The 24,667-nt window shown below is 39.4% G+C and overlaps 1 protein-coding gene across 3 annotated transcripts; it reads right to left on the bottom strand.

Annotated features, from left to right (window-relative positions):
• Positions 1-1,499: 1,499 nt before the first annotated feature.
• STRADB (STE20 related adaptor beta) lies at positions 1,500-24,667 on the bottom strand. Of its 3 annotated transcripts, none has more exons than XM_023622360.2 (12): positions 24,312-24,667; positions 21,260-21,360; positions 17,248-17,328; positions 11,600-11,699; positions 8,361-8,482; positions 7,033-7,141; positions 6,083-6,206; positions 4,371-4,542; positions 3,970-4,074; positions 3,566-3,810; positions 2,836-2,878; positions 1,500-2,351 (listed from the first exon to the last, which is right to left on the bottom strand). In XM_023622360.2, exons 2-12 carry the CDS (start codon positions 21,269-21,271, stop codon positions 2,331-2,333), a joined length of 1,134 nt encoding a protein of 377 aa, XP_023478128.1. In that variant the 5' UTR covers positions 21,272-21,360; positions 24,312-24,667; the 3' UTR covers positions 1,500-2,330. The 3 variants fall into 3 exon arrangements, with proteins under 3 accessions (XP_023478128.1, XP_023478127.1, XP_023478129.1); XM_023622359.2 differs by having other exon boundaries at positions 1,500-2,327; XM_023622361.2 differs by lacking the exon at positions 2,836-2,878 and having other exon boundaries at positions 1,500-2,327.

Genomic DNA, 24,667 nt, shown 5'->3' with positions numbered 1-24,667 from the left:
TGTTGTTTTAAGCCACTAAATTTGTGGTAATTTGTTTCAAGAGAAATAAAAAACTAATACAGCAAGCAAGGAGCCTATAAAACAAAATTTAAGGCACTCACTCTCAGGGTGAGGCTATCAATTATAACATATACTATGATGGTTAATTTTATGTGTCAATTTAACTGGGCCACAGGGTGCCCAGTTATTTGGTCAAACATTGTTCTAGGTGTTTTGTGAGGGCGTTTTGGATAAATTAGCGTCTCAGTGTTTACACTGAATAAAGCAGACCCTCCTCCTCCATGCGGGTGGGCCTCATCAACAGAAAAAACAGAAGGCTGATCCTCCCCCTGGCAAGAGAGAATTCCTCCCACCCAACTGCCTTCAGACTGGGACGTCAGCTTTTTCCGCCTTTGGACTCGAACTGAAACATCCTCTCTTCCTGGGTCTGCAGCCTGCCAGCCTTTGGGCAGGAACTACACGATTGATTTTCCTGGGGCTCCAGCTTGCCCACTCACCTGGCAGATCTTGGGACTTGTTAGCCTCTATAATGGTGAGCTAATTCCTTATCATACATCTCCCATTGGTCCCATTTCTCTGGAGAACCCTAAAACACTCACGGTGGATCCGCCGGGCACCGTTTCATGGCCTCCAGAGTCCACCTTCTGCACTACACGTAGCACTACAGGTGATCTCAGGGCCTTACCTGGTACTCTTCTCTCCTTCCTCCACCTTGGCAGGTCTTTGTGGCTTACTTGATAGAGTAACCTAAACATTCTTGAGGGGGGCTGGCCAATAAACATGAAAAGATTTGTGTTTCAAATTGTCTATTAATTTGTGTATTATTTGTCACACTGATATTAATTTTAGTCTTAGACTAAAAAATTAATATCAGTCCGGTGGTGCAGCAGTTAAGTTCACACGTTCTGCTTCTCGGCGGCCTGGGGTTCACCGGCTCAGATCCCGGGTGCGGACATGGGAACACTTGGCAAAAAGCCATGCTGTGGTAGGTGTCCCACATATAAAGTAGAGGAAGATGGGCATGGATGTTAGCTCAGGGCCAGTCTTCCTCAGCAAAAAGAGGAGGATTGGCAGTAGTTAGCTCAGAACTAATCTTCCTCAAAAAAATAAAAAATAAAAAAATAAAAATAATTTGTAATGTAATGTTAAATAAGAGTGTACAGATTAAGGAAATCTACTAACTGAGGTGGGTCCCAATTTACCGCAGTTCAAACTTCATACTCCTTTTGAGACACAGCATTTCTTTTCTGCTAATAAGGTAAAACCATTAATTAAGATCTCTATGTCCTTATATGTTGGATCCCCTCTACAGGAGAAGAATCATCACATAAAGGGCCAGAACACCTTCTGCCTTCTGAATCAATACCAGCCTGGACCCAATTCACTACGTTACGTGAGTCAATCTATTTGTTTGAGAAAGGTTTTTCCTTGGCAAAACGAAATAGAATCTGTTTTTTAGCTTTGTCAAACCACACTAAGAAAAGAAATAAAAGCAGAAATTCAATTTAATAAATCTTTATTGAGCTCCCACTGGGTGCATGAATTTAGGATCTATAATTTAAGTAGAAAAGTGGTACTTTAGCCCCTTAAAAATAAAAAATGCAAATTACAACTCCTCTTTATATTTCAAGTGAATCATTTAATGTGAGGCTCAGTTTGATATTACCATAAGTATTAACAGAAGAAAATGGGTAAGTATAAACATTTTCCCTTCTACAAAAAAAGGGTTGGATACCAGGATAAACTAGCCTGTTGGTCTAACAATAGCTGATCAAAAAGGCTAGAGAATCTGGAAGTAAAAAATGTACCTGGAAGCAGTGTCCTCTGAGGGCTCATTCCCCTGAGGGCAGCAAAATGCTGAAAAATTGAACTGGCTCAATACTGAGAGATCAAGGAGATCAAGGAGGAGTTAGTCACAGCTTGGGAAAAAACTTGAGAACAGATGACACGAAATGTAGCTAGACCGATGATTCTGGAGTTTCCCTGGAGTTGTAACAACACTCTGAGCTGACCAAAGGGCTATAACCTCCTGCTCTCTGAACAGAGTGGTTTGAAACGATCGATTCTCCAGTGCACCAACTGTATTTTCAAGTATAATTCTAGTATTTGTACCTAGCAATCCAGAAGGAAGCGCAGCAGGGAGAGAGTGTCAAGTATACAGGACAGAAAAGGATTTGGCAGCCCTAGAATTCCCAGCTGGATTCCTCGTCATCAGGAAAGTCGCACTCCGGCTCAGCCCAAGGGGAGGCTGGGGGCAGTACTGCTGACGGCTGGTGACCCACAGGAGGCAACAGGGAAAGGACCGAATCCCGGCTTTCTTCTTTCATCTGTCAAAGAAACTCAAAATAAGGCTGTTGGTACATAAATCAATACATTAGTTTTGTTAGCAATAAATAACTTTTAAAGAAATCATGTTAAAAGCGTTTAAAATTGTTTTTAGGTATTTTTACTAAAAATGCCTTTGACTCTGGTCATCTAAAAACAGGAAGAAGTAACAGCAAATAAACTAATTTTTATCAGAATTATTTTGCCCTTTCATCAATTCTAGCCAAAAAAGAAAAATAAAATGTCTCTAAATTAATCAAAATATAAGCTAAGGACATAATAACATCTGATATTCCGTTTGCTTTTACTCATTTTGTTTTGCAGAATGAAAACATTTTAGAAAGTCTATAATTCAACTACCAAAAAAAGTTTCCTTGTTTTTAACTTTACTTGTAAGAAAATTATTATTAAGAATGTTGGTAAGCAAACTGTCCCATTAAGCCAACGAAATGAAATGACTTTTTAATAGTATTTTAAAACATCTAGATAGCAGAAGATAGATAAGCTCACCTGTTTGAAGAAAACATGGGACAATAAACTGCTTGCTGATGGCCTGAAATTTTTTTAAAAAGTGATTAAGAAAAATAGAACCTCATATTAGAATGTAGATTTTTAGGTATAAAAATATGGTAGAACTTAGGTTTAGAGCCATAACACCCAGTACTAAAAAATTAAAAGGAAAAAGAATATATATCAGGAAGCCCAATTCTAATGGGAAGAATTAATTCTAGAGATATCCTTTAATTAGTCCCTAATTCAACATTTATTGGGCACTTACTAATTATAAGGGACTATGCTAGGCATTAAGGGGCTAAAAAATGATAAATAAGACACACCTTATTTCTAAAATACTAATGCCAAGATACAGTTATCTATGATAATAGTTTCTATTATTATAATAGTAGTGACTAACATTTTTGTACTGCTGGGAAGTTTCTTAAAGGTCTTAACATAAATGCAGTAATTAATGACTAGAAAGATTAACTGATTTTTACAAGGTGACTTGGTTATGAAATGATGCAGCTGAGACTGGAACCCAAGGCGTGTGAACTTCGAATCCAGCAGTCTTCCCATCTGCTCATTGTCTCTACTTGTTTTTAGCATTGATATTTTCTGGATTAGACTATAATTTTTTGATCAAGAGACTGATAAAAGATTTGGATTTGGTGGGAAGATCACAAAGCTTCTATAAAATATAAAACACACATGCTTTATGCTATTTAGAAGTGACCAGTATTACCTTTTCTCAGGATCTTGTTGCAAACAGAGCTGCACTAAGCTCAAGAAGGCAGGAGAGAAAGGTTTTGAGGATGGCGTTTGCAATCTGTCACTATTTACTGTCCGAGTTCCACTGGAGACAAGGACACTTTCTCCAATGCCAGAGTCTACACCTGATCGGGAAGTCTTCATTCTAGATTCCGACTGAGGGAAAATACTGATATCCAAAGGGCTGTAAGGAGGACCTTTCAGTTTCTGTAAAAGCATCTAAAAGAAAGAAAGATTTCTTTCAACCCTTTTCAGGCAAAATAGTAAAACAATAATAAAGATCCTAAGAGTCTACAGCAAAGATGTTTAACAGACATCATCTAGAATATACGGGATCTTACAAAAGGAAAATAGTTCAGGGATTTTAGTAGCATTTACCTGAGTCCTGTGCATGTCCTGGAAAGGTACCTGCCCACTGGCCAGTTCACATGCTGTAATCCCAACACTGTAAATGTCTGACTTTACATTATATCCATGTAAATCCTGTAGAACAGTTAAAGTCCTTTAGTGTAAATAACAATAAAAAGTTACATATAAGTCCTTTTTTATGATAAAGAACGGTGAACAATAGTGGAAAAAGTCATAAGTGAGAAATCAAGATATACCTAACATATGGTATACATTTAAAAATTCCTTACATCATAATTTTCACAAGAAAAATAAAAAAGCCTTGCAGTAGGCCATTCGCGAACCCAAATATAAGGGTACAACTGTCCTTCAGTCAAGCTCAGAAGACACTTGAGACGCACAGACAACCCAATGCAACGGCCACACCTGACCTGTCTCAGTAGTTCTGGACTCAGCCACGGCTGCACTGACGTGCTGAACTGTGGGAAGTCATACACAGCCCTATGCCTCTGTCCGTGCTTAACCAGACTACGCAGATGGGACAGGCCAGAGAGGGTCACTAGGCCATCACCAGAAATGAGGATATGGCTGGCTTTAAAACTCCTAGAACAAAAAGAAACAATCCTAAATACTAAGAAATTGGCCAATGAATAAAAATTTGGTCAGAACAAATCCATGTATTCTCTTGGAAATTAAATACTCTTTACAAAATAGCACACTGATATATATATATATATATATATAATGTTCAAGGAATCAAGGAATCCTTTCAGCTATTTAATATGGCATTAGAACAAGGGAAGACACAACTGAAAGCTACTTATTTGGAAGTGGTAACATTTGTTTCAAACTAGGAATGGAAGCAAATTATTAATTTCACTGTTTTACTGATGCTGTTGCAAAACACTTAAGAAGTCTAAAAAAATCAAATAATATTTGAAGCATAATGTTAGAATTTAAAGTTAAATGCAATTATTATCCAATAAAAGGCATCCTCTCATGGGATTCACATCATTTATAAAAATGTCTTATATAAAAATTTCCTTTGTCAAATAAATTATGAAAGAGCCTTATTTTTCATCTACCACACTGAATTTGGAAACTAATGGAGCAGGATGGTCAATAGTCTGGTAAAGTGTAATAAAACCTTGATTAATTAGAATACACTTGGTTAGAAATCTTCAGTTAACTGGAATGCTGCTAAAAAACCAAAAACAGTAAGAAAAAAAGCTTCAAGGAAATTGAAACAAACAACAAGAAAACAAACTTATTTAAAAGTAACTTAAAGGGGCCAGCCCCGTGGCTGAGTGGTTAAGTTGGCACACTCTGCTTCCCGCAGCCCAGGGTTTCGCTGGTTCGGATCCTGGGCGTGGACATGGCACCGCTCATCAGGCCGTGTTGAGGCGGCGTCCCATGTGCCACAACTAGAGGGACCTACAACTAAAAATACACAACTATGTGCTGGGGGGATTTGGGGAGAAAAAAAGCAGGAAAAAAAAAGGAAGATTTAACAGAAGATTTAACAGTTGTTAGCTTAGGTGCCAATCTTCAAAAGAAAAAAAAAAGGTAACTTAAAAAGGAAAACAAGAGTCCCAATGTATCTTAGAACAGCACTGTTTTTAACATTCAGCCAATTACTTCTGTATCTACAATTTGGTAACAAGAGAACTGATATTTAGTATGATAATCTCAAGGTGCTGCAAAGTATTTAAGAAATCAAAGAAAGGTTTAGTTACAATTTGTACATGATGTAAATATGACATAAAGCTGAAAAGCAGACAAAGCAGCTCTTTACTTGCTTAAGAAAAACAAAACAAAACAAAAGAGTTGGCTAGGTCCCCACTCCCTAAGCTCACACCAAAGACAGACGGGTTCTTGCACCCCTCCCTGTTGGGACCGTGCTCCCGGGGGCAGGGGCTGCCCAGCACTGAGCAAGTGCTTGGCACAGAGGAGGCAGTCCGACACTCCTACTGAACGAACAAATGTCAGCATCCGCCGTATCCACGGCTCCTTCCTCCCTCGGTTTCATCCAGGAGTGTCCTATCCCTCTTCTCTAACACTCAACTGCACCTTCCTGAAAGTTCCCCCAAAGATTTCTTCCACTAAAACTCTTTCATTTTGTAAAACCCAAATAAGTCAATACCTGTGAATACAGCCATTTTGGTGCAGATAGTTCAACCCTCTCACTGCTCCAAAGAGAATGCTTCTTATTAAAGTTTCACTCATTCCTTCAGGAAAGTAAGTCCTCAAGAGTTGACTTGCTGAACCTGAAAGAAACCCCTGAAATCTTTAAATGAGCATTGAAAGTGATTTTGCTTCTAGCTGTTTTAAATGTTATTGTCAACTGTAAACACACATACACCTGTTACATTTAGAGCCTAATTACCTTCCTAGCAAAGGTAATTTTCCTTCAAGAAGCTTTTAAAAAGACTTTTTTCATGACGCTCTAAAGATTAGGAAAGAGAAATAATTTTCAAAATGACTGAAAAAAATACATATTGTGTGCATATATATTTTTTAAATCCAGAGGTAATTCACAAAAGCTGCCCTAAAAATCAAAGCTCTAGAATCCATTCATTCATTCATTCAACACACTACTGAACGCTACTTTGTGTGGGCACTGTATGAGCACTTGGGGACACAAAATGAAAAATACACGATCCTGCCTCAAGAAGCTCAAGTGCAGGGAAGGAGACAGGGACACACAGATGTTCACAACACAGTGAAGTAAGTTAACAATGCAGAGAAACAGGGATAGGATGGTGCACAGGTGGAAAAACTTGTTCCGCTTGAAGAACAGTAGTAGCTGTCTACTGAGAGGAAGGAGACGGAAGGGAAGAGACAGCTTGTGCAAAGGCATGACTTCTCAGAGAAGCAACGGGGGTCTCACTGACCATCAGACTTATTCTACTTTCTTCCGAAGACTAAAATTCAACATGAACCAGATATAGAAATATATCATGAAATCTAGAATTGGCCATCAGATTTATAAATTAAAAGTAATAAATCACAAATCTAAGATCCCACTCATCCTTGTAATTATAGCATCCAGGCTATACTATGAATTATTTCATCTAAAATGAGTTTTCTTACCATAGGCCATAAATGGAGAAATAACCCAAAGCCAGCTGCCAACAGTGAAACAAGTCCAATAAGTTGTAATATTGGGGTGCCGGAAAAAGTGGGATAGAATCACTGCTTTCTAGGATAACACACAAGAGACAAGACATTTGAAACAACTTTTTTCTCTGTATGATGAAGATAACAGCAGTAGTGGCAGCTAACACTTAATGGAGCTTATTAGTACTAAGCACTGTTCTTAATGCCGTCATCTCTTTAAATCTCACAACCACTACACGAAGTATGTAATATTATGATTCCCATTTTACAGAAGAGGACACTTAGAAATAAGTTAGAAAGCTTGTCCAAGAGCACATAATTAATACAAGAAGTGGAAGTGGGATGTGAACTTAGACAGTCTGACTCCAGAGGTCATGCTCTTAATAACTATACTATTTCTTATTATAGAAACATTTAAAAATACATAAAAATATGAAGATAGGGGCTGGCCCCGTGGCCGAGTGGTTAAGTTCGCACACTCTGCTTCGGCGGCCCAGGGTTTCACTGGTTCGGATCCTGGACGTGGACATGGCACTGCTCATCAGGCCACGTTGAGGCAGCGTCCAACATGCCACCACTAGAAGGACCCACAACTAAAATATACAACTATGTACTGGGGGGATTCGGGGAGAAAAAGCAGAAAAAAAAAAAAGGAAGATTGGCAACACTTGTTAGCTCAGGTGCCAATCTTTTAAAAAATTCAAATACGAAGATAAAAGTCACTTCTAACACTGTATCACAGAGAGAACCACTGTTAATATTTCAGTATAATTTCTTCCAATCCTTTTTTCTCCACAACATACATGTACACATATAAGTATTTTAAAAATTGGGACAATGTTACAAAATTCTTTCCCTCTTTATATCAAAAACAATTAGTAACAATGAAAATGGTATTACAATACTCCTGATAATGCAATTCTGTCAAAATTTCTCAATTTAGAAGTTAATTTTATTTAACTGGATTAAAGGAGCCTGTTTGCTTTTGTTTTTTCTATTTCCCTATCTGGCTATTTGTGATCAGACCGACCAGGAGCTTTGCAAATCTCCAGACCAGCATTTCAAATATGATATTCATTTGAAAGAATTTATAGTAGTTACCAAAGTTTGAATGTATTTGTTCTTTCATGGATCTGACTTCCAAGTATTCTTTCCAATTCTACAATTACATGTTTATTAGAAGAAAGAAATCTACTTTATCTAACAGAAAGAACTATTAATTTGGGGAATAAAAAATTCTTACATATGTAATCTCCTCAAATAGACATTACATTAAATGTATCAATTTTTTGTACTGTTACCTGTAAAGCTTTCAGGCGTTCTTCAGTGCAGTTCTCCAGATTTGTAATTTTTATAGTCACCAGTGTTCCTGTAGGAGTATGCCGTGCAAGATGGACAGAAGTCAAGTTGTCAAATCCTCTTCCTATAATCAGACATAAAACTCGTGTTAGTAACCATAGAAGAAAAAATTGATAATTTGGACTTCATCAAAATTAAAAACTTCTGCTTTTCAAGAAAAGATGAAAAGGCAAGCCACTGATTGATAGTGTTAATAATATTTACAACTGAACTACTCTATATCTAGAGTATATAAAGAACTGTTACAACTCTATAAAATGACAAACCACCCAATTAAAAAAACAGGCAGAAGATTAATTAGGCAATCTGCAAAAGAAGATACAGGAATGGGCAATAAGTACATGAAAAGATGCTCAACACAGAGAAATGCAAATTAAAACCACAACGAGACACCACTACATACCTACTGTAATGGCTAAGTTGTGACCTATTCAAGCAATGGAATGCTATTCACAATCCTTGACACCCACGCCCAGGCCCCGGCAACCACTCATGTGATTTTTGTTCGTCAGATAAATGGTCTCGTAAGGAATGTGGTCTTTTGTGTCTGGTTCTTTCACTTAGCATGCTGCTTTCGAGATTCATCCATGTTTTGTATGTTTCAGTAGTTAGTTTCCTTTTATTGATGAGTAATAATCCATCATATGGATATACCACAATTTATCCATTCATAAGTAGATAGATATTTGGTTTGTTTTCAGTTTTGGGTGACTATAAATAAAGCAGCAAAAACATTCTTTAGGTAGATATATGTTTTCACTTCTCTTTGGCAAACACCTGCGAATGGGCTTGCTGGGTCATGTATGTTTAACAATAAGTTACCAAACTATTTTGGAAAGTGGCTGAAGCATTTGTATTCCCACAGGCAATGTAGAAGAGCCGCAGTTGCTTGACATGCTCGTCCGCATTTGGTGTTGCCAGCCTTTTGACATACTCGTCCGCATTTGGTGTTGCCAGCCTTTTGACATACTCGTCCGCATTTGGTGTTGCCAGCCTTTTGACATACTCGTCCGCATTTGGTGTTGCCAGCCTTTTGGTGTCAGAGTGACACCTATGAATAGGCACCCACTCAATGTGAGTTCCCTCCCTCTCTCCAGTCACCACATTCTGCCACTTTTATCTTTAAATGAAGTTAGTCTCAAATTCATCCCCTCCTCAGCATCATGGCCTTAGTTCAAGTCCTGTCCCCTCTACCTGGACACGTGCAGTGACTTCCTCACTACGCCCTGTGTTCTCACCCAGGGCACACACCGAAATTACTGAGGGAACTACTTCTGAAGCCTGTGCCAAGGTCCCATTGGCCAGGAGTTTTGATTCAGTAGGTCTGTGATGGGACACAGGCATGGCAATTTTCAAAAAGACTCAGGTGATGAGGATACTTCTGGTGGCAAATACTGATCTACATCTTCCAGACTGCCGCCTGTAACCGCTGCCAGGTGTCCCTCTAAACTCAGCACTTTGTCAATAAAAGGTACTACAGTGAAGCAGCTGAAAGCTTAGACCCTGCAGTCAGAAAGGTTTGTTTTCAAATCACTTGCTGTATGACCATTACTTATATTCTCAGAGCCTCAGTATCCTCATCTGCAAAATGGGAGTGGTAAAGGGGTGAGATGAAAAAATGCATATAAAATACTCAGCGTAATGCCTGTGAGATGCATTGCTACCATCATCACTATTCCATGATGTTGCAGAGAGAGGATCACAGAGAGGATAAATGCCAAACTTCTGCCTTAAATCCTCTGACTAATGAAGTGGGTAAGTTGTGGAGGCTGACAGAGTCTGAGCTTCTGAACACACCATATGAAGTCTTTCACACTGTGTTCGAAACCTCCCTTTCCAGATTGATCTCCTACCACTCCTTACTCTCCCTCTGCTCCCACTTCTGGGCACAGAGCGAGTATCTGGTAGTCCCCCTCTAACCACCCTTTCTCAGTCACTTATGGAAGTGAATATTTTTCACCTTTTTTTGGATTGACACCATCTGAACCTCCTTTCTAATTTGGGGGCATTTTCCACCAGAGTTATTTTAGAAAAGGTCAGATCGTTATTCTCTCTTGGTCTCCTTGACTCTGGCATGAGAAGATCAATGACCTAAGCTTGGCCAACTGGAAGATGGAGTGAGTAACATAAAGAGGCAGGGGCAGTCAGAACTCACTGCAGTGGGGTCCAGTGCCTGGTGGTGTAAGTACCCTAACTAGGTAGTACCCTAACTAGGTAGTACCCTAACTAGGCTGCTCCCATGCCGTGGCCCTGGTGGCAGCTCTAGTCTTGTAGCTTCTCCTGGTTTCTTCCAAGCCTGTTTCTCTAGCCAATTATTCAGTGAGTTAGCAATATTGTTCACAAAAGTCCTCTTTAGCTTAAGTTAGTCAGGATTGTTTTATGTTGTTTATAACAAAAATCCTGCCTAGAACATTTAACAAACTTTTCCTCATTCTTCAAGATCCAGCAGCTTTTTGCTATCTTTCTTGACTCCCAAGGGGTCAAGATGGATAATTGGATACTCCATCTTCTCTGTTCCCATAACACTCAGCACACCTCTACTGTGGTACCCTCTAGTGCATAAAACAAAGCTATCTTACGTGTTCATCTTCCCAGAGAGGATGTGAACACCTCAAGTGTTCTCCATGGCTTTATATCCCTAGCACCTAACATAGTATCTGTTTGTAGTGTTTAACAGATGTTTCTGAATATTCAAAGGTTTCACGTGCGTAAGGCTATAAACAATAAGCCATCCTGTTCTAAGCTTAACTGAGAAAGGTTTCTACTACAGATGAGATTTTAGGTAAGTTTTTCAGCTAAAAAAAGTAATTTGGTTAAAGGACTGTGCCTGAAAAGATTTACGTGATTTGATTTTAATTCATACCCAGTATATATTATAAACATAAAATCAGAAGCTTCCCACAATAAAGACACAAATTAAAAATATTTAGATTATTTAGTGTCTTCCTCCTCTAAAAATACTTCAGTGAAAATATAAAACTTTTAGAAAGCAATCTTGAAAAAACTGGGCCACTATTTTAGGACAGATATAAAATTAACAGATACATTTGAATGACACAATTAACATCTAGTTTTATGCTATAGGTGACAAGAGAAAAAGACCTGCCTACAAAACAATCTTTTTGTCATCAATTTCAGTTCTAGCAATGAAGGGTCAATTATGTGAAATCCAGATTATTACCTATTTCCACTTGGAGTTCATAGTGAGAAACATTGGTGGAACAGATCACTTCACTGGCTCTAGTGGACGAAGGCAACCGGGAAAGGGTTGGCTCATCAACCTGCATTGTTTTAAAAAGATGAAAACAAAATAGGTATAAACTTTTTTGGTCCCTTACCCCAATATAAAACACAGATACTGTGTTTTCAAACACACAAGTGCTCAGCAGGAAGGCACTGAAAGATGGCTTAAGAGACTCCTTTAAGATCCAAAAAGAGTTTGTTGCTGCTAATAATTGATGTTAGTTCTGAAGCTATCAGCCTATAAAGGGGGAGATGGCAGGAAAAGCAGATTTACAGGTTGGGGAGAATACTTCCCAGCACAACTTCCAGTAAGCATTTTCAGGAGTTGCTAAGAATGGCTGTTAAATCTTCAGGGGCTCTAATAAACAGATCAAGGGAGTAGATGCAGGGACCTGTGAGGGACATTCTACACTTGTGCTCATGTCAAGTGGTCGCCAGTTATATCATTATGCATATAGGTACCTGCTCAGCCAGTGGAGGTGTTAACAGTCAAGGAACAAGTTCCACACTGCAGCCCACTGAAATTGCTGAAGAAGTTTTTCACGAGATGAAATGAATCAGAAGGGAGGTGACAAAGAAAAATAAACCTCAAGAGATGGAAGAATAGAGTACAGACCTCCTGAGATAATGACCATGTACCAAAATGGGGTCTCACAGGGTGCTTTGGAGTCAGTCCTGGGTTTGCATCCGATCCCAGCGTCAGTAAAATAACATGCATGTAACAGAAAGAAGAGGCCGACACCACTGGCATCCTATGACAGCCATGAGGATCTTCCAAAGGACACCAGCACTCCAAATGACACTTAAGTGTCTTTATAGGCACCAGCAGGTGGCAGGAATCTTAGTACTGCCTCCAAGGTAGAGAGAAGGAAGACGGGGTTAGAAATGACATTACTAGGTACTTGGAATTGTGCTACTTTTTACATCCTTGATTCAACATGTTCCCTAAACTTTTGAGAGCAGAAAAAATGTAATTATAAGTTCATGGCTAAAGATGAATAAAGGTGAATATTGTTCAAGAGGGACGAAAGACTGTAAAAAGAAACTGTACTATATAATTGAAAATGATCCCTGTGAAGAAAGAAATCTAAATAAATCAATTTAATTTATTTAGAATACATAGGCTTCAAATAAACTCAAATTAAAGAACACATATAAGAGGTAGAAAGAAGAGCATACAACAATGTAAAAAATTTAAAGTGATAACCTGTAAGCCTGTCAGGATGCTAGAGCACAGAATGAACTGAGGCTTACAGTTCACTGCTTGAAGAAATGGCATAAGGTTACCAGACGATGGATTGAAATCAGACTCATCAACCTCTACTTTGCTTCCATCTACTCCATTAGGGGAATAGTCTTCTTTAACAAGAAGAGGCATATATGTTGTAAATAAGTAGCTGAAGCCCCAAACAGGTTGTTTTAGACAGGTTCAACCCTCCAGGCCAAAGACAATTACATCTAGGATATTAAGTTTGCAGACACAGTAGAATTCGGACGAGAAACCAGAATGGAAACAGCCAGACACTGACCACTTTTCAAAAAAAGGAGAAAACTACAAAAAGGCAAGCTTGATGCAGTTGCCCAGCAAAGTGTGATATCAAATTACTAGATAGATGAATTATGGACACTTAAGAAAACAACATAGTAACCACTACAAGACAGCATAGGTTTCCTAAGAGTAAATCATTCCAAACTAACCTCACTTCTCTTTTTGATTTGATGACTACTTAAAGAATTAGAAAGCAAAAAATCATGGCAGGGTCATTGTCTGTGTTAGACTTTTTTAAAGCTTCCTAAAAATGCAAAAGATCTGCTTAATGAATAATCTAAAAAGGAAATCGTGAAAACAATTCCATTTACAATAGCATCAAAAAGAATAAAATACTTAGAAATTAACTTAAGGAGGTGAAAGACTGTACAATGAACACAACAAAACATTGCTGAAAGCAATTAAAGATGACATAAATCATGTGAAAACACATCTCACGTTCATAGACTGGAAGATTTAAGACTGTTAAAATCTCAAGAGACCCCGAATAAGCAAAACAATCTTGAAAAAGAGAACAAAATTGGAAGACCCACTCTTCTTGATTTCAAAACTTACTACAAAGCTACAGTAATCAAATCAGTGTGGTAGTGGGATAAAGACAGAAATATAAACCAATGGAACAGAATAGAGAGCCCAGAAATAAACTCTCACATATATGGTTAAGTGACTTTTGACAAGGGTGCCAAGATCATTCAGTGGGGCAAGGATAGTGTTTTCAACAAATGATGCTGGGAAAACTGTATATCCACATGCACAAGAATGAAGTTGAAACCTTACCTAACACCATACACAAAAATTAACTCAAAATTGATCAACGATCTAAATTTAAGACCTAAAACAATAGAACTCTAAGAAGAAAACATAGGACAAAAGCTTCAAGACATTGAATTTGGCAATGATTTCTTGGATGTGACACCAACGACACAGGTAAAAACAAAAAAAATAGACAAGTTGGACTTCATGAAAATTTAAAAATCTTATACATCAAAAGACACTATCAACAAGGTTAAAAGGCAACCCACAGAATGGGAGAAAATATTTGTAAATCACATATCTGATAATGTGTTAGTATCCAGAATATCTAAGAACTCCTAAAACTAACTACAAACTCTAAAACTCAACAATAAAAAAAGCAAATAACCTAATCCAAAAATAGGCAAAGGACATGAATAGACATTTCTCTATGGAAGACAGACATGTAGCCAAAAGCACATGAAAAGATTCTCAATTTCACTAATCATTAGGGAAATGCAAATCAAAATGAGAAGATACCACCTCACACCCATTAGTATGGCAACTATCAGAAAACAGAAAATAATGAGTGTTGGTGAGGATGTTGAGAAATTGAAACCCTTGTGCACTGTTGGTGGGAATGTAAAATGGTACAGCCACTGTGTAATACAGTATGGTGTTTCCTCAAAAAATTAAAATAGAATTACCATATGATCCAGTAATTCCACTTCTGTATATATAACCAAAAGAACTGAAATCAGAATCTCAAAGAGATATTTGAATACCCATGTTCATAGCAGCATTATTCACAATAGCTATAATGTGGAAGCAACCCAAATGTCCATCAACAGATGAATGGATAAACAAAATGTGGTATATACATACAATGGAATATTATTCAGCCTTAAGAAGTAAGGGAATTCTAGGGCCAGCCCGGTGGCATAGTGGTTAACTTCACGCACTCTGCTTTGGCGGCCTGGGTTTGCAGGTTCGGAATCCTGGCACGGACCTGTGCACCGCACATCAAGCGAGTCTGTGGCAGCGTCCCATATACAAAGTAGAGGAAGACTGGCACAGATGTTAGCACAGAGACCATCTTCCTCAAGCAAAAAGAGGAAGACTGGCAACCCATGTTAGCTCAGGGCCAGTCTTCCTCACCAAAAAGAAAAAGTAAGGAAATTCTGCAGTATGCTGCAACATGAATGAACCTTGAGGACATTATGCAAAGTGAAATAACTCAGTCACAAAAAGACAAATACAGTACAATTCCACTTATATTAGGTATTTAGAGTAGTCAAAATCATAGAGACAGAAAGTACAATGGTGGTTGCCAGGGGCTGGGAAGGAAGAGGGAATGGGGAGTTATTGTTTAATGGAAACAGAGTTTCAGTTTTACAAGATGAAAAGAGTCATGGAGTCGGATGATGGTAATGGTTGCACAACATTATGAATGTATTTTATACCACTCAACTATACACTTAAAAATGGTAAATTTTAAGTTGTGTATTTTAGCACAATTATAAAAAGTAGCAGCAGCACCTGTGGAAGTTCCCTGAGTTCTAGGCCTCAGCAAGGAGACAACAGACATTCTGCTCTCTGAACACTACCTCAATCTGAAGGATAACACTTGAATGAAAGCTAGGATTAGACACTACATCCTATTGTACAAAAGGGCAGGTAATGAGAAGACTTTAGAGTATTAGTGAGTAAAAAGTGAAATGACAAAACGAAGACAATTGAAGATAGGATCAGGATTAATTTACAAATAGGATTGACTGGGATTACCTTAATTTGTAGGAAATAATACATTTGCAAGGCAGGTTCCCTTTTGTAGTAAGAACTGCAGTATAGAGTAAGGATTAAGGCAGGGAAAGATCCCAGAGAAATATATATTGCGAAGCATGTTTTTAAAAATATTATCAGGCGTTGCCCAGGGGAGATAAAGATGGAAAAGACAGGATGCCTATTTTAGGGGCATCACATTATAGTTGGAGAGACACATACATCAATCATTATGAGATAATACAGGAAATGCCATCTTATGGGAATGTCTAAGATATGTAAGAGCATAATGGAATAAAAGGTACAAGAGGAATGGCTTCAGAGATGTGATATTTGAGCCAACTCGGTATGGATGAGGAGGAATTTTAGAGGCAGAAAAGGGAGAAGAGTATTCGAGCAGAAAGAAGAGTATGTGCTAAGACTGAGCAGCAAGAAATGAAACTCAAAAATTAGACATATTCCACCGCATTCAGAGTCCGTATACCATGCTAAGATTAGGCCTTATCCCAGAGGCTTTAGGAAACCACTGGAAGTTTTAAAGCCGGAAAGTGGCACAGGCAGGCCCGTATTGGTAACAGTGTTGAATACTGATGTGCATGGTGAGAGGTTAAACGTGTGTCTAGAAAACTAGAGGCAGTGAGTCTACCTGCAACCATCCAGGTGAGAGACGATGAGACTTGAGCAGTAGCAGTGATGAGGCGAAGGAGGGGATGGACTCAAGGGCGTTTCAAATCCAGATCTGTAAGTCTTGGCGTATAACCAGACGTGCGGGCAGAGGTAGAGGCAGTGTGAGGATAACTCCACAGTTTCTAGGTAGGGTGACTTAGTAGATGGGTTTCATTAGCCAAGCAGGAAATACAATGGGGTGCTGAAGTTTGATTACGGTTTGACTCAAACTGTGTAGAGACGCCTTTGAAAACTCTAACCTGAGGTATTCTATGGACACCTGGTGCCCAGGAAAGAGCCCAGGATTGCAGGTAAAAATTTTAGAATCACCAGTCCCACTTGATGCCAGGGTCCTCTCTTGACTTAAAGGAAAACCTAAGCTCTAGGACAATCTGAAATCTGAGCAACTAAAGTGATAGGAATAGGTTAGCTGCTCAGGAAGAGGCAGTTTAGGCCAATAACAGGCTTCTGGAGAACAGCTGGAGTAGAGGAAGAAGACGTAGTAAAAGACATGTAAAGAAAGAGATACAGGGCCGGTTGGGTGGCGCAGCAGTTAAGTTCACACGTTCCGTGTTGGTGGCTTGAGGTTCGCCGGTTGGGATCCCAGATGCGGACGTGGCACTACTTGGCAAGTCATGCTGTGGTAGGCAACCCACATATAAAATAGAGGAAGATGGGCACGGATGTTAGCTCAGGGCCAGTCTTCCTCAGCAAAAAGAGGAGGATTGGTAGCAGTTAGCTCAGGGTTAATCTTCCTCAAAAAAAACAAACAAAAAAAGAGATACAGGAGAACCGGGAGTGAATGGTTTTACAGAAGGCAAATGAGGAGCATTAATTGTACTCAATCATTTTCTTACCAAGTGTTGATGGATACTGGTTTCAGACTGTTTTTCAGGTCTGAGTGATTCAACTTGTGTTCGTGAAATGCAGAAACAATCCTGGAAATTCAGAAATGCATTAAATAAGTGAAAAATAAGTCAGAAGATAAGCAGGGGTGGCATGTGGATACAAAGAGGTCTGGTGACTGGGGTGAGGAGCAGAGAGAAAGGGCAGCATGCACGGGATCTACGCCGTGGAGGCACTCAGTATGGGAAAGAGGGAAGGGCAGCTGGGTGTGCAGCAGACAAATCTCCTGTTACAGCTTTACTTGGAGCCATCTCTGACCCTTGTCCTCTCCTCTGGAGGTCATAACAGCAAGAGATTTTTACAGCTGGTGTTAATGTTTAACCCTTGTATTATCTTTGCAGTTTTCTTTTGAATATTTAGCTAAGAATTATTCTGCTGTACTCATAATCATTTTCCTCAGATTTTTTTTTCCTTAAGTGTCAGAACCATGTTTATCCACATTAAACGACACATTGAGTGTATTTGGAACCAATTTTGTTTCTTAAGGTGGTAATCATCTGTAACTTCAACTCAAAGCAAATTAAGAGACTTAGTTCCATTATCACAATTTACATTTTCCTGCATTTTAATCCATGGTCCTATTATCACATATTACCAATAAAGAAACGTAAGACCTACAGTTGATTTATCTTGTCATCAATTATGGAGTGAAGCTGATCTTATACTATTTAGGAAGAAAAGATACGTCAAAAGAAAAGTATAAGCAAATTGTATGAAAGAGTCTTCTACAATAAATCATTTTCAAGCATCTCATGAACATTCATTTCTATATAACATTAAAGTACTAATATCAAATGAGTCTGTAAGCCCATCCATTAACACTTTGTAGTCAGTTACTTAAAAGTAATGAAACTTCCTTCCTTTTAGAATATGTCAGAATTTCTCACTAATCAAATTAATCACTTTCCCAGTTTGCCTGATTTACTGATTATTTTAAGTTGAATTCCTACAGTTTGTATACTTTATCAATCTTATGAGAATAATTTGATATATATCTCCACACTGTTTTATGTAAAACTCACCCCTGAAGAACAGAAGCTAACAACGTCAAATAGCTATAGAATCATTTTCTTTGTAAAGTTCCTACTGGTTTGTCTAGAGTGAATAAAATTTACAATATCAGTTTGTGAGGATACTTATTACTGCTACTTATATTGAAAATAACCACTACTTAGGTCATTTATATATTATATTTGACATTTATATATATTTTGCAACATTTACCCTGAATTTTTCACAATAATCATTAACACCATTGTGTAGGAGACAGTTAACACAGCAGGCCTAGAACTACCACCATCAGAAAAGCCTGTTTGCAAATCTGACCCGTGGCTGGTAGCTGGGAACCTGGGTTTGGGGAGGGTTCTCACCATTCCCTGATAAGAACAGCTCACCAAGCCTGAACTGTCTGTGCCAACAATATGGTTGATGCTGAACACCTGCTTTTTTTCTGGGAGTCTGGAATTTTGTTACCTGTTGGCAGAAGGTACCTACATGACCAATCTCCAATAAAACCCCTGAGAATGGGTCTCTAATGAGCTTCCCTGGTGAGCAATGATTCACACATGTCACAACTCTGGGGGAACTAAGCACATCCTACTTGGAAGTTTATGCTGGTTTCCTCCAAAACTCACTCTGAGTACCTTTTCCTTTTGCTGATTTGGCTTTGTATCCTTTTGCTGTAATAAATCTTAGTTTTGAGTACGATCATATGCTAAGTTTTGCGAGTCCTATTAGCACATCACCAAACCCAGAAGTGGTCTTGGGAGGGACCCCTGACATAGCTATGAAAATATGTTCAAGCATATAAAAAAAATCTTTCTCTCTAAAAAATGCCCATCACTTTTTTTTGATGGATGAGAAGTTAATTTAAGACATATTGGGAACATTTTTTAAAACTTAAATCAATCTTAATTTATTTTCAAAATAAGAGTTGTGATCCATGTTTTCAGTTTATAGAAATACAGAAAACATCTTATAAAACAATAGGGTAGACTTCCATTTCATTATCTTTATATAAAATTCTCACAGTGCAAGAAAGTGGTCACTATTAAATATGAAAACAGCTAAAGCCAGACAGCATTATAAGGCAGAATATTTTTGCTGATGCCTCCTAAAAAATGTTAGCATGTTTACTAGCTACCTAGGTTATAAAAAATCACAAAATAGCCATATCTTACCCTTCAAAACATTTTTATATCCACGCTGAATTAACTGGACGCTGGTGAATATAAAAGCTCATGAAAAATTGACACATTAATCTCTGTTAGGCAGCACAATCATTTTAAACCATCCAGAAGAAAGGTCCCTCCAAATACTTCTGAATGTAATTTTTTATCCATCACCATAATAGCCAAGTGAAAAGCAGTTATACTCTGTAGAGAATCTGAAGGAAAATATTTAACTTATGCTGCTCCTTTGAAAACACCATTTCTTAGCTCTCAAACAGAGGGTAAATCTTGAATGGGGAGAAATCCTTCATAAGTAAAAACAGCAACTTGATCTCACACAAATATCTCATTTAGGCAAAAACATGAATTATTCTGATTCAAAAGATGGAAATATTTCATCATTAAAGAAAGAATATAATTTAAAGTAAAATTATTAACAAACTGAATGAACATAAATCACCTATTATCATTTTCTATTATTTTTGACAAAATCCATAATTATGGAATAATAGATTAAGTAAGATATCCTTTTTCCAAAATTTGGAAGCCCTGGGCAGCCACACAGTCCTCTGAATCTCAGCACCTTCCTCTATCAAATGCCCTTTTGCACCTCCTCCAGCTTACAAATTGAAATAAAATTGTTAGTCTTACATAATCCTTTAGGGCAGGGATCAGTAAACTAGGGTCCATGAGTCAAACTGACCCACGACCTATTTGCATGAATAATGCTTTGCTGGAACAGAGACACATCCACTTTCATTCACTTACATATCGCCAATGGCTGTTCTCACAGCACAACAGAAGAGTAATTTAACAGAGACCACATAGCACACAAATACAATGTGGCCCTTTATAGAAAACTGGCCAATTCCTGCTTTAGAAAATGAGGTAGGTATTTCACTTCAATGTTTTTTCAGATATATAAAGCTTCCTTTTTAGTAGAAAGTTTTACGTTAAACATAAAGTAAATGTATTCTGTATTTTCCATATAACTGACAATACAGTCTCCTAATTTCATAGTTCTGCCTCTCAGACTTGGAAAATGATAGAGTGGATTGGCAGATAGGAGTTCGAGTCTTGGCTCTAATTCTTTGCAATATTGGGCCAAACTCAAAATGAAGATTATACCACCTGCCCTGCCACTCACTCATAATCGTGAAGACTGAAAGAGATATAATGTATGAAAGTATTTGTAAACTATAAATCATCATACAAATGCACTCATCACTTTTTAAACAATCACTACTTTAATATAATTCAAATACTCAAATATTGTATTATATTCTATATAATGAAAGTCCTAAAACTACCTCAAGTAGATACCATGAATGTACTACAAAGAGAAAACAAGTTGGTATCTATACATATTATACATCGATCCAAAGGTTTTTTGTCTTGTTGTTAAGTCAAGGGGCTTATTTATAATACTATTTTAAAGCTTGCCTTTAGTCAGATGGAAATCTGTAAAAGGGATTTTTGACAGATTTGAAGGATAAGGCATAGCTAACTGGATGGGAGAGGCATATCCAAGAACAGCCTACGTATGAGAAAAAGCGGGTATGGGACAAAGGAATAGAAGAATGAGTATCTCAGAAAAGTATAGGAGAAGCTCTTTTTGAAAGAGACAAAAACTCAATGAGAATTTAACTCATTTCTTAAGACAGAAGTCATTCAGGTCAACATAACATCTCAAAGCTAAGAATGTCCCATCAGAATATGCTTTTGTTTTATGGCTCTGTACCAACAACTACTCTGATGGCACAAAATTAGATCCATGGTGACAACAACTTACCAGAAGAGACATTGAATCGCTTTAGTTCACAGAAAATGACAAAAAATCCATCTATTCCAAAGAAGACGTTTGCTTTATCTTCAAGATGCAGAAATATCGTACTATAAAAAAACAAAAGCAAGGATAGTTTAGATTTACAGAAAAGTTCCTTGAAGAACGAGTTGCCATAAACCCACACGATATCTAGGCAGCTATTCTTTAACACAAGCACTAGAGACATAGCTGAAAAGCGTCTTTAAAGAGCACTTCCGTTTACTGAACACTATTTGGGATCTGACATCACAACAGAAAGGCAGTGAAGTTGAAGAAGGGTCTGAGTATTTCCAAAGCCTCAACATACCTGCATCTCTCCTTCCGTATCTTTTCTGTACTTTTTAAAAAAAAAAACCCTAAGCAAATGTGAAAGCATTATCGAAGAGCAATGTTGAACCCACTTTTGATATAAATGGTGCCAGTTAACAAATATACCCTAAGAATTTCCAATGGTTTCACTTATCAGTAAACTTTGAAGCTTCCAAAGCTTCTTGATCGGACTAACCATGAAATCATTTGGGGTCCCTGACCAGAAAATTTGGGAAAGAATCAGGATTGGTAACAGACTAGAATAACTTTCCTTGTCATGTTTTAAAAAAGAAGTTTTTTCAGTTTTCATGTGAAAATAACATTTTCTGTAGGGTGAATATTTTTTACCTTATGATTTTTAGTTCTCAATTCTATTCCTCTTTGAATTTGTTGACACATATGAAAGACATGCAGATTATTATGCAAATAATTGCTGTCCACTTTCACTAATAGAGTATTACTCTCAATAGTTATGAAGACTCTGCAACAGATTCAGAGATTTAAAATACTAACTCCTTCAGATTCAAGGAGGTACAAAAGCACCACCAAAAGTTTCCAGATCTTTCCTAATAGAAAGGGTGGCAATGTTCTAATCTTGCTAGTGCCTGGGTCTTCCCTTACACCTAACCAATACCATCTCTTTCGTCTAAATTGTTTCATTATTTCATTTTAATTAAGTCCCCAAGTTTGAGCAAGCCATCTGCAAATAACTGAGCAAAATGGGAAAGAAAAGGAAGATTTTGTAAACCATAGATACTACAGAGAAGTATCCAATTTTATTGCCACAGAAAGACGTGAATTTATTCAGGACGTTCATTACAAACCAAGGTAGAATCAGGAGGAAGAACCTGAAAGGCTATGATTATTTTGTCACCTGCCATTCATTATCATCAATTTAAGGGGCTGGGGCTTGCTGTGTCACAAAAGGGTTCCCCCCTTTTGCCTTCCCTGCCCACATTCCAGGATGCTTGAGATCCTTCATCCGAAAGTACTCATAACTATGAAACATTGTATCAACATAAGAGCTTGAGCGGATGCTCTGAAAGGTACTCAGATATTACCAGTGGCAGCGCAAGATGGTAAGGCTCATTTGGAAAGCAAGTTGGCAATGTTTTGATAACCATGAAAATGTTCTACGTTTTGACCCAGTAAAATTCTCACTTACAGTAATTTATTCTAAGGAAATAGCCAAGTAAATGAAGAAACTAGACACAGATAGAAAGTCATTACACTTTTATCTGAAACAGCGAGGTCTGCACGCCACAAGTGTCTAATGAATGCCTATCACGGGTCAGGCACCATGCTGGGCACTGGGGACACTCACTGCTGATCAGGTCAGACAAGGCTGAGACCACTTGTAGCTTACGTTCCCATAAGCAGAAAGATTAGGGATGTCATAATTAACTGCATTTTCTGGTTATCAGAATTTGTTTCCTGCTTTTTCCACTTAACATTAGTAAGTTCTTTCTTAAACAACAACAAAACTTTAAACTCCATTACATTATCTATTTTTCAGAAAAACTCGGAAGACCCCAATACAATCTGTGAGAACTGTTAATACTAAAGGGCTTGTCCCCAGGGGGTGGTTTAATCCCAAGGACGTTTGCTCTAGATATGCCAGACCAGTTACAAGACATTTTGAGGTCTGGGCAGCAGCTGCACCTGAGGAGAGGGGGATAGATTTGCTGTCCTGCATGCTCTTTCACTAGGTATGAATATAAGTCCTTCTTAGAAAAATCATACTTGAGACCCATATTTCTAAATGTATTCACAAGCCCATCAGTGTGGTCCCTTGCACTTGCATCTGAAAAGTTAATTAGGATATAGCTTTATAAATGATTTAAATTTGTTCCATAACAGAACGGTTCGTCCGAAGGCTTCAGTCTGAAAGGTTAACACTTCCTCTGAAAATCAGAGGGCGTACCTATTTACACAACTCGGGTTTTGAGTTAAGGATCCAGCAGAGGCTACTGTTACAGGGAGGGCAAAAAAAACCCAAAAAAAAACCCCGATTTAAGTCTCTTTGTTGAGCTTTAAAATGACAGTAATTTTCAAAGTGATCTCAAAAATTATAGCGACGCACCACTGCGTAGAATTTTCTAAACTTAGTAGGGTGACTCACGCTTTCAAAAAGTATTTACTAGCGCCTACTATGTGCCAGGCGGTGCCGGGTAGGCGGCGCGTCACGATTCCTGATCAAGTTTTAAGGAAAAGGGTACTTGACACAACCAACCCACGAGGGAAAAACACGACGCTCAACTTAAACGCCGAGCGCGACACGACGCTTGGACACTTAACGCTGTAAAGGCGGCTTCCGAGTCCCGCCCGGGGGCACCGTGGGCACCCGGCAGAAGGCGGCCCCGAGGCGTCTGGGTCCCGAGACCAGAGGGCAGAGCGCCGCGGGCGGCCCGGCCCGCACCTGGCGCCGCCGCCCCGCACCTCGCCCCGCCCACCGGCCCGCAGGTGCCGCGCCGCCGGGCGCGGGGAGGGGGGCGGCCCGGGGCTCGGGCGGAGCGGAGCGGAGCGGGCGCGGGGACCGCTCGCCACGCCAGCGGACTCCCGCCCCGGCCCGCCGGCCGCCCGGGCTCGCGCTCGACGAGGGGCGGCGAGTTCCAGCCTCGGGCTTCCCGGAGAGCGCGGGCCGAGCCGCGCTGCCTCACGTCCCCAGCGGCCCCGACCCTCCCTGCCCGGCCTGGTCTCCCCTCGTTACCCTGGCGGCGACCGCGGCCAGCGACTCTCCTCAGGCGGCCGGCGGTGCGGGCCCAAGGCGGGCGCAGGAACCCGGCCCGCCGAGGGGCGAGGCGAGTGCGCAAGGCCCGCTCCCAGCGCGGGCCGCGGGGCACGGGAAGGCGGCGCAACCCGCTCTGGGGCTGCCAGCCCGGACCTCTGCCTCAGCCCCAGGCAGCGGGCCCGCACGGGACTCTCCCTACCCGGCCCACGGTCGCGGCCCCGCCTCTCGCCCCGGGCCAGGCTGCTAGGGGGCGGGGCATTCGAGCTTGGGGGCGGAGCAGACGCGAAACTACTACTCCTGAAGATGAGGGGGCGGAGCCCACAGGAAACTACAAC

This window comes from Equus caballus, chromosome 18 (assembly GCF_041296265.1).
Source record: "Equus caballus isolate H_3958 breed thoroughbred chromosome 18, TB-T2T, whole genome shotgun sequence".
NCBI lineage: Eukaryota > Metazoa > Chordata > Mammalia > Perissodactyla > Equidae > Equus > Equus caballus.
The sequence above is the reverse complement of the archived record's forward strand: the minus strand, read 5'-3'. Positions and strand labels throughout refer to the sequence as shown.